Source organism: Pan paniscus, chromosome 22, assembly GCF_029289425.2.
Source record: "Pan paniscus chromosome 22, NHGRI_mPanPan1-v2.0_pri, whole genome shotgun sequence".
Lineage (NCBI taxonomy): Eukaryota > Metazoa > Chordata > Mammalia > Primates > Hominidae > Pan > Pan paniscus.
In genome coordinates this window covers 17,454,405-17,469,185 of record NC_073271.2, presented here as the reverse complement: position 1 = coordinate 17,469,185, position 14,781 = coordinate 17,454,405, and the positions used below count along the sequence as shown (strand labels likewise).

Below are 14,781 nucleotides of genomic sequence, written 5' to 3'. Positions count from 1 at the left end.
ATAGTGATTCACAATAAGAAAAGCCATTTAAAGATACAGCTCATATTTAAATATTAATGTTATGTAGTTCTTAATGAATTACACTAATCTAAACAATTGAGTTTCCCCACCTTACAACCACTCTAAACCCCACCCTATTATCTCTAAATCCTGCTAGTTCTCCATGCTTATTAATCTTTTAAGTCTCTAAAAGAGTTACTCATTTACCAACTGGCAGTCACTAACCTGGATTTGGCCATTCAAAAGCAATGAACCAATGATATGGCATTTCCATTTTTTCATTTTTGAGGAATCTCCATACTATTTGCCATAATGTCTGTACTAATTTCTATTCCCCAAAACAATGCACGAGGCTTCTCTGTTCTCCTCACCAACATTAGATTTTGTCTTTTTTATAACAGACAATCTACCAGGTGTGAGGTGATATCTCCTTATGGTTTTTAATTTGCATTTCCTTGAAAACCAATGTTGAGCATTTCTTCACACGCCTTTGACCATATATATGTCAGCTTTTAGAAGATATCGACTCAGGTGTTTGGCCCACTTTTTTTAAATTGGGTTATTTGTTTTCTTGATATTGAGTTATCTGAACTACTTATATATTTTGGATATTAACCCCTTATCAGAGGTATAGTTTACAAATATATTCTCCCATTCCATAGTTAGTCTTTTCATTCTGTTGAATAAGTTCTGAAGATGTACTGCATGGCACGGTGACTATAGTTAAAAATGTATTGTATACCTGGACATTGCTAAGAGACTAGATCTTAGATATTCTAACAACAACAACAAAAATAACTATATAAGGTGATAGATACTTAGCTTGATATAATAATTTCACAATACATACGTACGTCAAAAAATCATGCCATATACTGTAAATATATGTATTATACAGCTGGGTGGGAGGCGGGGGGAGAATTGGCCAGAAAAAAATGATAAAAACCTGAAGCTAGAGCTACTCCTAGTGCTTGTCTTTTCCCTTCTGCAACTCCTCGTTTCTTCAAGGGACTATGTTTCCATCAGTGAAATGAGCATCATTTTAGAATCAGATATTCCTGAATTTGAATTTCAGATCCTTCCCTTATTAGATGCTACATATCTTTTATGAAAATCAGTTCCCTCATCTCTAAAATAATAGTTCAGATGTCCTACATGTTTTGAATTTAAAAATGATGTAATCCCTATGGGGAAAAAAAAAAAAAAAACCCCTGCAGAGTAAATGGCAGGTTTCCTTCTTTCATTCAATTAATTCACCAAATACTTAAAACTACACACTGATCATTAAGGAAACAAGGCTGCCTATAATCATTCTATACATTCTGGGTATCTTTTTCTCCCCTGTATGCATGAAACTATATTAGATTTTATCCAAGCTCTTCGCCCTTCTAACACAACCACCCACATTCCCATTCCCCTTTAGCTGATGAATTATCCTCCCTGAAACAAAACAGTGATTAGTCTTTGAGTATTCACTTCCCTTTATCATTCAACCTCAGCTCCCTGCCTGCGTTTCTACTGGGAGGTTAGAATGTGATTCGGAGTTCTAATTAGTAATGACACTTTACACTTATAAAGATTTATCTTCTTCCATCACACATCCACATCCATGTCCATCACCTGAGACTTAGAGACTTTAAAATGAGGTAAAAGGCATGGGAGTGAGAGGCAGCTGAGCAGGAAAGCTCAAGTGAAACTTCACTAATCACAAAGTCCTCTCTCCTCCCATAGTCAATAGTTTAATCCTTTGATTTTCCTAGTAAGAAAGAGGTATTTCCTGATTAAAGAAGTCACTGTTCATCAAACAATCGCTGTATTAATGCACAGTGTAGGAAGGAGGCTATTTTTCATAAAATGTTTCATTAAAATAAAAATGATACAGGGACTTGAAAGCAAAAATACATTAACAACTTAGGGTATTGCATAATAGCTCTTAATTGTGTACTAAGAAGTGTTATTTTAATAACACGAGCACAGTAAAGTTGAACATTTCATATCCATTTTGGATGTGGTGGTGAAGGTTTTTATAAAGCACAGAGGCCCTCATAAGCCATTGAACAACCTAGGTTAAGTTTTGTTCTTAAATTGCAAACCACCTGCAATCCACACACAGGTAAAATGCATTAACATAGCGTGTATGAGGGGCCTTTGAAATAAAATAACTCAACTAGATTACCAATTAAAGTGATTATATGTAAACTTTAGGAGGGAGATAAAAGTAAAAATAGATAAATCAGAAGCACTAGTAATTTAATTGCAAACTGTGTTTCCAGTTAAAAGCATCATATATAATAATGGTAACATTAATAGATAAATGGCAGGCACACAGATAAATAGGTGATAAGGATTTTCTGGGGTATCCAAAAATGTACTCTGTCCAATAAACTTAAATGCTTTTATCACTGAAGTTGGACCTAGAAAACACCATAAAAATCATTAAAACACACACACACACACACACACACAGCTATCAGAGGGCAAAGGAGGATTTTTGAGGTTAAATGAAATTTCATCTTTTTAAAACAGAGAAAACATTCAAGTATCTCTTAAAAATTAAGATAAAACAAGTATTTTCTCACTTCTCTTACCATACATACAGTTCAGAATTGGTTTCCAATAACAATAGAATGAATAATCAATTTTTAATTAACCATGGGGGATTATCTTGATTTTGAGGACTTTAAATACTTGCTTTACCGACACAGCAGACATTTACTATTGACCATATCTAATCTAGCTAATTATACCTTTATCAAGATATTATATCCCCCTCATTTATTTATATATTTCAATATATATATTGAACAGTTTTGAGACCCCAACTATATAACCATCTCCTATGCCTCAGATAAGCCTTCAAAAGAACAAATCTTACAGAACGATTTCAGTTTTCTCTATGCCAAGCCTAATTAATTTTCAATGAGGACATAAGACCAGGGATAAGGTGATTCATCCTTGTTATTCCTCCTGAATTAGATAATAACTGTGACTTTATTATTTTATAGACGTTCATATATTTATGGAAGATCTCCTATATGCATGTCAGTGATGTAAACAAAATGTGTGAAATAAATACACAGGCCAACATATCATATATTTTCAACAAAACAAATCATTATACAAAGGCAAAAGTAAATATGCTTTTTAAAATCAGTCAATTTGGCTCCTGCCGGGTAATATTTAAATATGCATTCAGCACATATTTGCTGGGCTTCTGCCATGTTCTAGGAATACACATATGAATTTACAGCAAACTCTCTATTCTCTCTATTCAAGTACATTGCATTTAATGGGACACTAGCAGGGAAAGGCATTCTTGCTCCCATGGAGTTCACATGGAAGGTCACAGTAAAGTACCGTAAGTTTGAAGTGCAGAATTCAGGTATATTATCTCATCTTTGATTGGCTCCTCAAAGCCTTTAACAATGACTGGTACAAGTTAATGAATATTTGTTGAATGAACTGGTGTGCACAGTAATGAGCAATGAGGCTGAGAGAATAGGATTGTTCAATGAATACAAGGCAAAAGTATTAACAGTTGTAAGTCAAACACTCCCAAATATTTCAAACAAAAGGTAGATCTCCAATTAAAATTAATCGCATCTTATAAACCCAGTCCAAAAGAAAGCTCTGAAGAACATAATGATATTAAATATGTTTCATACCAAGATGTAATTTTTGGTAACTGCTTCATGGATGTGAGTAAAACAAACCTTTAAGTAAAACCAGAAACATAACAGGAATATATGCTGTATCTAAAGTAAAATATTTATATCAAGTCTGGCCCTACCATTTTTTAAAGCATTCTATTTGGGCAGGTAATGTCACCTTTTTGAAGTTTATTATCCTATTCTACATCAGAAATACTATCTACCTTTCAGGATAACTGTGGGGCTTCATTAGATAAATTAAAATTGACTATAAGTGTTTTGTCAATTAATATGTCCCACAACATATCGTATATACATTCAAAAATATTACCATAGTATAATTCTTACCCTTTGACGATTCAAAAGTTTTACCTGGTGTAAAGATTAGTGTGTAATCTATAGAATAAGTAGCATGAAGCCAGTTTTTCTATGCTAAATAGTATGATAAAGAGCGAACAAGATTAAAAATGTGCTTAATTTCAGCTTGTATCAGAAAGTTATAAGTGATTTATCTAAGTAAATAATTTTTTTAATCAAAAGCATGTAAATGTCATTGATCAAAGTATATGGGACATACCTCACTGTATATATTAATCTTCACATAATCTGTTCTTGGCATTTCTCTCATGCATGATACTTACAAAGTTACTGCTAGAACACAGAAACTCAACTGCTCTCTTCAGGCAGTGATTAGTAGAGAATGATAATCAGAGAAAAATTAAGTGAGAGAATGGATATAAAAATAATCAGAAAGCCTAGTATTAGAAACGTCAGAGGCGTCTGAATCACAGCAACTCCATCTTGAATAGTATCTGGGTAAAATAAGGCCAAGACCTACGGGACTGCATTCCCAGATGATTAGGCATTCTAAGTCACAGGATGAGATAGGAGGTTGGCACAAGATACAGGTCATAAAGACCTTGCTGATAAAACAGGCTGCAGTAGAGAACCCGGCCAAAACCTACCAAAACCAAGATGGCCACAAGAGTGACCTCTGGTCATCCTCACAGCTCATAGTACCTTAGTTACAACGCATTCACATGCTAAAAGACACTCCCACCAGCACCATAATAGTTTACAGATGTCATGGAAACTTGTGGAAGTTACCTTATATCATCTAAAAAGGAGAGGAACCTTCAGTTTCAGGAATTGCCCATCCCTTTCCCAGAAAATTCATGAATGATCCACCACTCGTTTAGCATATAATGAAGAACAAAAAATGGGCAAGCAGCAGACCTCAGGGTTGCTCTGCCTATGAAGTAGCCATTCTTTTATTCCTTTACTTTCCTAATAAAGTTGCTTTCACTTTACTCTATGGACTTGCCCTGAATTCTTTCTTGCGCAAGATCCAAGAATCCTCTCTCAGGTTCTGGACTGGGACCCCTTTCTGGTAACAGAGGTACCAAAAAAAGGCGCTGGGAATGAACAAGTTACAGTAATAGAAAAAATGTCCCCAAGTCCTCTCATTAATATTGAGAACAAACTATAAGTGTGCTTATTTTCTTACATTGGGACCTATTCATATTATAATATAGGTTTTAGTCAGTACATTGGCTGATTTTACAAGTAAAGACATGCATTTCTGATATCACACCACATTTGCATCCCTGAAAATCTCTGGGGTCTGAAAACTTGTGCAGTAAAAAATATCATACTTTATGGGAAAAGACAGGATTAGGAGGCAGAACATTCAAAACCTGCAGAAATCTGTAAACAAGCACCAGCAAAAACCATAAAAGTCTTAATTACAATACTACCATAGTTAAATCTCTGCTGGTATTTGCACCTAGCTTTTGCACCCTCTATCAGGATGCAAGACCTGAAGGGCATTCACTTTAAAATGCAAACTATGATCCACAGTGTAGCCTTTAAAAAATAAAAACAACAAAGTAAACAAAAAACAAACATCATTTTTCAGCAGGCAAAATGACTTCCCAGATTCTTCAGCTGCACTTTCAACTTCACGAGATGCCTATTACAGCAGAAATCAAGATGTTCTTAAAGCCACTAAGTACATGAATACTTGTACTAAAGGAAAGGCCTTAAGTTGATTTTTTCATATTTTTCTTAATCTCTTCATAGCTTGCTAAGGCTTTCTCTGTAATTGTGAGGAAGCCCGGCTCTTACTTAAGAAATTAATGAGTGGAGAAAATCATGTATGGATCAACACAATGTTTTTTATTTTCTTTTTTGAGATGGGGTCTCACTCTGTCACCCAGGCTGGAGGGCAGTGATGCAATCTCTGCTTGGTGCAGCCTCTGCCTCCCAGACTCAAGTGATTTTCTAACCTCAGCCTTCCAAGTAGCTGGGATTAGTGAGGCATGCACCACCACGCCCAGCTACTTTTTGTATTTTTGGTAAAGACAGAGATTTGCCATGTTGCCCAGGCTGGTTTCAAACTTCTGAACTCAAGCGACCTGCCGGCCTTGGCCTCCCAAAGTCCTGGGATTACAGATATGAGCCACCACTCCCAACCCATGGATCAACGCAATTTCTGCATTATAACACATCATCCCCTGGTTTATCAATGGTGTAACAAGATAAGATGCATCCAAGAAACAAACACTGTAGCAAAAAAGACCGAATCATATCTTAAATGTATTTAATGCTCTTTGATATAAATGTGGGTGTCAGCCTAAAGAAGGAACTTAAAATCTCTGGGCAAATCAGGCACTCTTAATCTCAGGAATGTCATCTATAAAATACGATATAATCAGGATTCAATGAGATAATGAGTGAAAATGCTCAACACAGCTCTCTGGCATAGAGGAGGTGCTCAAAAATATTAGTTCTTTTTTTCCTCCCTTGGACACTAATAGAAAAATGTTAAAATTTTATATATTCAATATCAAAAATCTTTTTTCATGTCAGTTTTTAGGGGTTTTTTTGGGGGGGGGGCATTCTCCTGGATTTTATTTTGTTTTGGTGTGCCAGTGTTAAAAAGAAAAAGAAACTATAAATAAAGCAGAGAAGATGACTTAAATGAAGAATATATAATGAAAACAAATTTTACCTACATACTTCTGAGATTTTACCCAAAATTCCAGAAGTATACTACACAACATTTAAAGTATAAATGGGGATAGAAGAACAAGATAAAGACAGATGACAAATAAAGGTGAAGAAATTATTCTGAAGAATTGGCCAATAAAAAGATCAACAGTTTCCATTTTCAAATTTATTGACATTTTTATCTAGATGTGCCATGAATACAGCAACTTGATATATAATTTTAAAAATAACAAGTTAAAAATTACTGAATACGGGTGCACTTTTTCATTTATTTTTACTATTTCTATTAAGATATAACCTTTTTTTTCTGTTAAATAAACGTAAAACTTCATGTGGCACCTTCCTACCAATTTCTCAATTTGTATTTGTTACTAAGATCCTATTAAGTCTTCCATAGACACATGTGCCATGTCCACTTCTTTTTCTTTCCTTCTGGTCCATCCTACACATGGCCATGGCCAGGAGACTTAAAAACAAACCAAAATTTAACCATGTTACTCTCCTGCCCAAACAATGGCTCCAAAAGATCTACACTAGAGTCAAACCAGCTTGGCCTCCAGCTCACTCTATCTTCCATTTCCACCACTATTTCCAAAACTGAGTGCAGAGGCTTACCTTTCCAAACTGCTTAGTGAATCCTTGGATTCATTAAACTGGATTATTTCTATTCTCTCAACACGCCCCTCCCTTCTTACAATTTGTTCACTCATTTTTTTTCTCCTTGTATTAATAATTTTCTCCATTTACTCTCACTATATTGAAGCCCTTTCTGTTTCACTGAATGGCAAGGTGATGTCCTGGTAAGAGGCTAGGCTTTGGACATGTCCCAAATGCAAACCCTCATTTCCAAGCGGTACAATCTTAGACAGTTATTTAAACTCCCTATGTCTCATGGCCCTCATGGATAAAGGAACGATAATCATAATAATAACAAGCTAATAGAGGATTATGACAAGAGAGCCTGTCAGTTAGTAAACACAATCAATTTTAGCTCATTCTAGGCACTAAACTGCTAAGGACTCAGACTGCTTAGTGTTTAATTAATTATATGACATATTTTGTCATTTTATAATATTTTGTTGAACAAGTTGTATATCTCTCTCATGCTTATTTGGCTTTTTAAATTTTCATTATTCGTTTTTGTAATTATCAACATTGATTTTCCACACACATGCAAATTTTTAAACAAATGAATCAACAATACATCAAAAATAGGTATGCAACTAGAAGTTGGAAAATCTACTCCCAGTTCCAGATAACTACAAAAATAAGTGATATAGGCAAATTGGATAATTCTTCTGTACCTCAATTTCTTCATCCATAAAACAAAGCTAATCGTCTCTTGACTCATTGGTAATCATAAGTTATAAGGTGATTGAAAGCACTTCGTACAAGTGGTCGGTACTGTTAGAAGGTGCTGATAATATTCTCATTTTAAGGCCTCAAAAAGTGCTTGTTATTTGATTATCTGACAAAATGGCACAGAATTTAAACACATTTTACTTTGAGCTGAAGATATATTAGATTCATTTAAATAAAATCTATGAACAAGTTTGGTGTTAGGAGAACTGAAGAGTTTGGAGACTGGAGCTCTAGTAACTAACCTTTTTACTTTTCTGTTTGATCTTTAGTAAGTCATTTATCTTCATTATGTGCCCATCCTAAGCCTCTCAGTGTTTAACACCAGCCTGATGTTGGTCCATAGAAAGGATTCATGATACAAAAAAAAGCGCATCATTCCTCAAAACCTTTTACTGCCATCTGCTGGCAAATTGTAAAAATAAATATGTGTTGCATCACTAGGACAATAAGTGACGCCCCCTGGAGTTGTTCTTCACACAGTCTATGCAACCATTCCTAGTAATGCTGTCTAATGAGGTGTCTGGGACAGGGCAGGTATTCTGTAAATGTTAGATAAATGAATAAATGATGAATGAGTCGCCCTTATCAATAACTTAAGTAATCTCTGTCTCCTTGATATTTTTTTCTAATCACAGAGCAGTTTATGATGATTTTTTAAAACTAAATAAATGTTTATAAGCCACAAATTAATCTGGATACACATTATTAAAAAATATAAACAAAGCCTAGCATAGTAGGGTTGACATTTGGTAAGGTGCCTGCCTACACATATTTATTGTTACAATTGCTCCTCATGGCCGAGCATCAAGGTCAACTGGCCAGATTTTATAATATCAAATTTTCAAATAAGCAAATAGTGGTTCTAAGAGCATAAGTTGCTTCTTCAAGGTTAAGAGACTCTTAGTAGCCTAGGTCTTCTGACTCCAAATCCAATGAATTTTCTTCATCCCTGTGAGTTGTAATAAATCAAATGGAGCCAAGAAAGATTTGATCAATGGACCTGAAATTCTTCCAACTATAATGTTTTGATTGCCATGCTTATAAATATTCTCAAAATTCCCCATTATCTTTCTTAATGATTTAAATTCAAACATCTTGATTTAAATTCAAGATGTTTCATTACTTCATAGCTTTCTAAAATGTCTAGTAATGTTTGATGGATCCTTAGTGGCACAAGTGAACATAGAAAACTAGGAAATATGTTGATATCTATTTGTGATTAGTACTCTTATTATAACTGTAAATTGTTAAAAGTTATTAAAATATTTAAAAGAGCACCAGAGAGAAGCACTTTTATTTGTTGAACAATTAGAGATAGCTTGGCTCTATAAAGTGCAGGAATTTTACATTTAATAAAAGCATAAAAGCACTGGTTGCATCTTAAAGTGTTCTCGTATCATGTAATTTGGAAAATTAAAACAAATTTATAATCTTTTAAATAGGCCTATCCTCAGTTTAATTGGGATTGTATAAAGGGAACAATAAATTTAAAATTTAGGACAACAAAATTTGAAAAACAATGATAGTCCCTTCAGAAGTATATTCAAATTATTAAATTAATTTTGCACATATCAACACTCAAGGGATTAATTTCATTTTGGGGGGAAATAGGGCAATTTAGAATCACTCTATAGTTATTGAGCACTTTTCTTCATGCTCTCAAAAATTCATTGCTGTGAGAGATGACCCTGAAAAGAGATAAGTTACAGTGTTTTCCCAAATGTTAAAAGACAGAGAATGCAGGAGGACCAGTTCCAGAGTCTTCAGATTGTCGATCCTGTTACTATTTGCACTGCTTCCACACAAGGACAGGCAAAAACAAATTACACTGTTCAGCTTGGTTACTAGCCTCAATCTCCGTAGCTCATTTCTCAGTTTCGTTACAAACTAGTCCTATTTTTGAAAGAAGGCCATTTTATTTACAAAATCATATGAAGTCTAACTTTCGGTACTGAATGAGGTTCTTTTGTTCCATTAATTGCTTCTCTAGTAGGACAGTACCTCGGGGAGAAAATTAGCTCCCTGTGTCATTGAAAAGACTCATCTGACACTCTCGGGACCCACCAACTTCCCTTCTTGCTCTATGGGCTCCAATTCTGCATTAAAAGTGAGAAAATACTCTGCCTAACTCCTTTGATATGAAGTAGTGAGGGAAATCCTCTGGGTTACTCTGACAATAAAGATATTAATTTACATTAGCCTTTACATTACATCTTCCCCACGTGCAAAAGAAGACCCAGTCGATTTAATAGAAACTTTGCACAAAGAGGCTGATATCAAAGAATTAGAGCAGAGCAGATAGAAAAAGCATACGAGAGAGGCTGGAGCCATGTAACAGCCCAGACAGAAGATGAGTTTGTGGAGATCTCTCCTGTAATCTTCAAACTAGTAGACACTCACACACCTGTGCTCTATTTTTAGAAGGTACATTGCTCTAATGTACAATGACTTACTAGCACTTCACCAAAGAGAATAACTGTAAGCAGATGACTGCTTTAACTGATCAACTGGGCAATTCACCCCTCCTTTCCTCACGATTCTGGCTTAGGTAAGTGTTCTAAGTGGTACGTTTGAACTGCTTTGCAAGAGAGATGAATAGCATTATTCTTACCTTAGGTTTTAGTATAACAGTGCTTCTATCTTATATATGTGAACATCCAGGAAAAATGCTTATTAATCATACTTGTTTAATTTTTAAAGGAAGAAGAAAGTGGTTTCAAAAATGTAAAAACTCTCACGAAAGCAATCCATACATACAACAGTTTGGAAATTTGAATATACAAAGATCCAAACAGCAAATGCAGTTAATCAGAAACTGAAGTTATCACTTGAGATTTATGATTACAAAGCCTGTGACCAAGTTTTGAACACAAAGGAAAAATAATTGCAAAAGTTACAGAATTACAGAATTTTCTTTCATTGACAATTAAATTCAGACTTCACAATAACATTCTAACCTTACTTCATTATACATTAATCTTGCAGTGGAAATTAGAGGCTTTTAAAGGAGTATTTCTGCTACAGTAAAAAAAAAAGCATCTTACTACTGTACAACAATAAGGTTGTATTGAGAGTTACAAGTAAACTATTAGGCCTCGTTAGCTAATTATAGTATTGGCATTCACTTAAGTTAGTCGGTTTCTCACTTAATGTCATTTTCTCCTATTCAACTGCTTCAGTTCAAAACGTTTTGACTCCTAAAAAGGGAATACATCATTGTTGCCTTTCCTCAGTCTAACTGCACACCACTTTCCAAAGCAATAGCTTCAATCATGCTTCATAAAATCCCCTGCAAGTATACTGTTGGACACATAAATCAGCAAGCTGAGATTTTAGTATTTCTAAGGCAAGACCAGGGATCACTGACTGGTAGCTTTTCCATGGCCCTCTTTACAAGAGAATAAACAAAATCATGAGTTACACTAGGTCTATTTTTTTAAACAGCTCCCGGTGGTGTGTCTGATACTTGCTGCTGCATCCTTAATTAGAGAGCAAAACACTAGCATAGAGGAATTGGACTCCAGGATGAGGATATCTATATCCAAGCATCTCTGACTTCATCAGGACACACGGCATAGAAGTACTATATGTTCCCTTTCACAAAAGCTAGGTCTCTCTGATATATATCTGTGTCTCTATGAGTGCCACACATTGTGAAATTGTACTAGATAGAGAGATCTTTACAATGATGGTCTCCTTCTACCCTGTTTCATTACAGTGAATATGGGCTCCCCTTCAGAGATGCTTGTCTCAGAGTGCCTCTTCATAACCACCTCGTATCCTGACTTACAAATTAGCTGAATCACAATTTCACATCTATGTTACATGTACACATCCAAATTTTATGTTTCTGTGTACTATTTAAACCTATATATCTAAACATTTCTAATTTCCTATGTCTCCAAATTCCAACACACTTAGCCTCTGCAATGATAAATTCAGATTCCACAACTGAGACATTTTTCTTCTCCAAACCACTCACAATGTCATCCTAAGTCTGCATAAACTTGCTTCCTATTATACTCCCATTCTGCCCCACACTACCTACACTTATTTAATTGCAGTTGTATTTTAACTGCAATTTTCAGGGATTGTTTCTTGGTGCTCAAAAATACCTGTCTATGCTATAAATGAACAGTTAAACACAATCAGCAGCTATCTGAAAATTAAAGCAGCATATCTGTAGGACATATGTGCATGTTGATCTTTGCTTAAGAACCACTGAATTGACGAATTGGGCTAGTATTAGCTTCAGATGGACATATCTGCAATTTTGCTAAGACTGAAATATTTCATAGTCTATGTTAGGAAGGGAAAATGAGCAGAATCTTATCAAGACACTTTACAAACTATAGGAATATCCAACATTTGCATACTGATTTCTGAACATTAAATCTGCATCCAATCGTGTTTCATCCGCCACTAACACTATAGCTGTGGGGAGGAGAAGGGCAGAAAAAGGAAGGCTTCACATCCAAAATGTCAAGCCCTGCTGAAGAATGAAAGAAGGACTCTGTGGAAGAGCAGAAACCATCTTCTGGGCTTAAAATGGAGTTCTACCACCCCCTGCTGGACCAAACGAGCAATACAGAAGAGGCTAAAAATGCTTAGAACTGAATATCTTGGGGATATTTTAACTTGTCTTGTAATTTATTATATTATTTTAAAAAACCAATTTCACGCTACACTAACAACATAATATTCTTTGCAATCATTACATATCTCAAAATTAGTGCGATTTTAATTTTCCTTTAAAGACTTTCACCAATGCATGTTTTAGCATTTTGTGTCCCTAATTAAACGTCCAAACTTGTCTGGACAGTTGAAAATGCTTCCATTTATTGTAAATATATTTCATGTGAGTGTTTACTATCTAAACAGCCAGATAAATTCATATCTATCTCTCTAGAGACAAACAGTGATAGCTTCCACAAATTCCCTCTCAGGTTATTCTACCAGGCTATTCATTTTTTTTTTTAAGAGATAAAAGCTTCCACCAGTTCTCCCACAACCCCAAAAATCCCCTACAGGTGTAATTACAATGTAATGTTATAAAATGATTCCACCTTTCTACATTAATAAAGGGTTGGGGTCAAAATGAATGACTGCAACACATCCCTAGTTTTATCCATTTGCTTTCTTACACACAATATCCATGGCCCCTCTCTTAGTTTCCAACAGAAATAAGCCATCATCATTCACTTCATAGTCAGGAATTAGGGTTTTGGGAAAGGGGTAGAAAAAAAAAAAGTCTCCAAGAATCGAACGTCTTGCACACAACAGATATTTTGCAAATGAGTTTAACACTGATAGTTTTTGCTGCTTCTGTAAAACACCATCGTGCCCTTTCCTTCCGCAACCTCAGATATTTCACTGTTAACACACTCATCCAATTTCTGATAATAAAAATAAGAGAAAGCCATAATCCCAGAGGAAAAAAAAAAAAAGAAGAAGAAGCGGTTTCCCTGGATATCCTGCTCACTGATTCCCCTCTCCAATTCGGTATTTTCCCTTCTCTTATTTAAGGGTCTCCACACAACAGATACAATTTTAGGGACAGCTAGGAGAAAGAACGAAAATAATAATAACAACAACAGCAATAACTGTAACTTTAGTTCTTTCATTTCATTCTTCCTGCGCCTCCCTCTTTGCCTCTCTTGGCCGGGTGGAAGGGGGAGGGAAAGTAAATGCAATAAAGCACCACACTCCTACCTTGCCCGCTACTGACAAGCAACCCGAGCAGGTAGAAGGAGAGGAGGAGGCTCATGTTCAGGACGTGACACCGGTGGACAGTTTCAAAGTTATTAAGTCCAGCCCTGGAGAGAGAACCTTTCGCTGTCCCGGCCGCCTCTGCTAGAGCCGCCGCCGCCGCTCCCGCGGTGCCCCAGCCGCCCGCAGCCCGCGCGCTCCTCCTCGCAAAGTGACTGCAAGCTCCGTTCTTGCCGCACTATATCCAGGCAGCAGCGGCGGCAGCGGCGGCAGAAGCAGCAGCAGCGGCCGCCGCGGCGGCAGCAGAGCCGGGCGGGGAGGGCGGCGGGGGCGGGGGCGCGGCGAGGGGAGGTGCGGGCGAGGGGAGGTGCGGCCGAGGCGTATCCCTCCGCGCTGCACGGCGGCCGCTCTTCCGCGAGGCGCGCGGTCCCGGGATTCGTCCGCAGTCGAGCTCGAAGCCACGGGTTCGGTTCCCGGTGCCTCCACCTAGAGGGGCGGCCGCGATCGCGAAGGCGCCACTCGCCCGCCGGCCATCCGCACGTTCATGCACGCCCTGAGCCGAGAAGGGCGTGGGGATGGGGGCAGCCTGGAGCTCCTTCACAGCCGCCGGCCGCCTCAGGACAGCTGAGCTGATGCTGAGCTGAGCTGAGCTGAGCTGATGCTGATGCTGATGCTGATGCTGATGCTGATACTGATACTGATACTGCAGGCGACCGCCCCGAGCGCGCCCCGGCTCAACGTGAACGGGGGATCTGGAGGCGGGCGGTGTGCCCCGCAGCTTATTCCTTTTGGGCGTGGGAGGAGGGAGATTCTTGTCTCTCCGTGGACCTCCCTCTCCCTCTCTCGCTCAAACCTGGAGCAGGCTGGCCCCTTGCGCGGCTGTCCCCTTCCCACGCTCCCCACCCCGCCGCGACAGAGGGGAAGCAATTGCACCCTAAAGTCTACACTGTCTGTCTCCTCGGGCGCTAAAGGGTGGGCGGAAAAATAACGTACAGAGTGTTTCCTCTACATCTCGACCCATTGCTGTTGGGAGCGGCACCTTACGGGA

At 37.4% G+C, this 14,781-nt stretch overlaps 1 protein-coding gene across 4 annotated transcripts in view; it reads right to left on the bottom strand.

The window, feature by feature from the left end:
* Positions 1 to 14,546, bottom strand: part of NCAM2 (neural cell adhesion molecule 2) — a 544,869-nt gene extending 530,323 nt beyond the window's left edge. Inside the window, exon 1 of one of the 4 annotated variants that reach the window (XM_057300937.2) lies at positions 13,737 to 14,546. In XM_057300937.2, coding sequence (XP_057156920.1) covers positions 13,737 to 13,791 — 55 coding nt within the window. In that variant the 5' untranslated portion in view covers positions 13,792 to 14,546. The remainder of the gene's footprint in view (positions 1 to 13,736) is intronic. The other 3 variants (XM_008972557.5, XM_034947985.3, XM_034947987.3) reach the window with 3 other exon arrangements.
* Between the last annotated feature and the right edge of the window lie 235 nt (positions 14,547 to 14,781).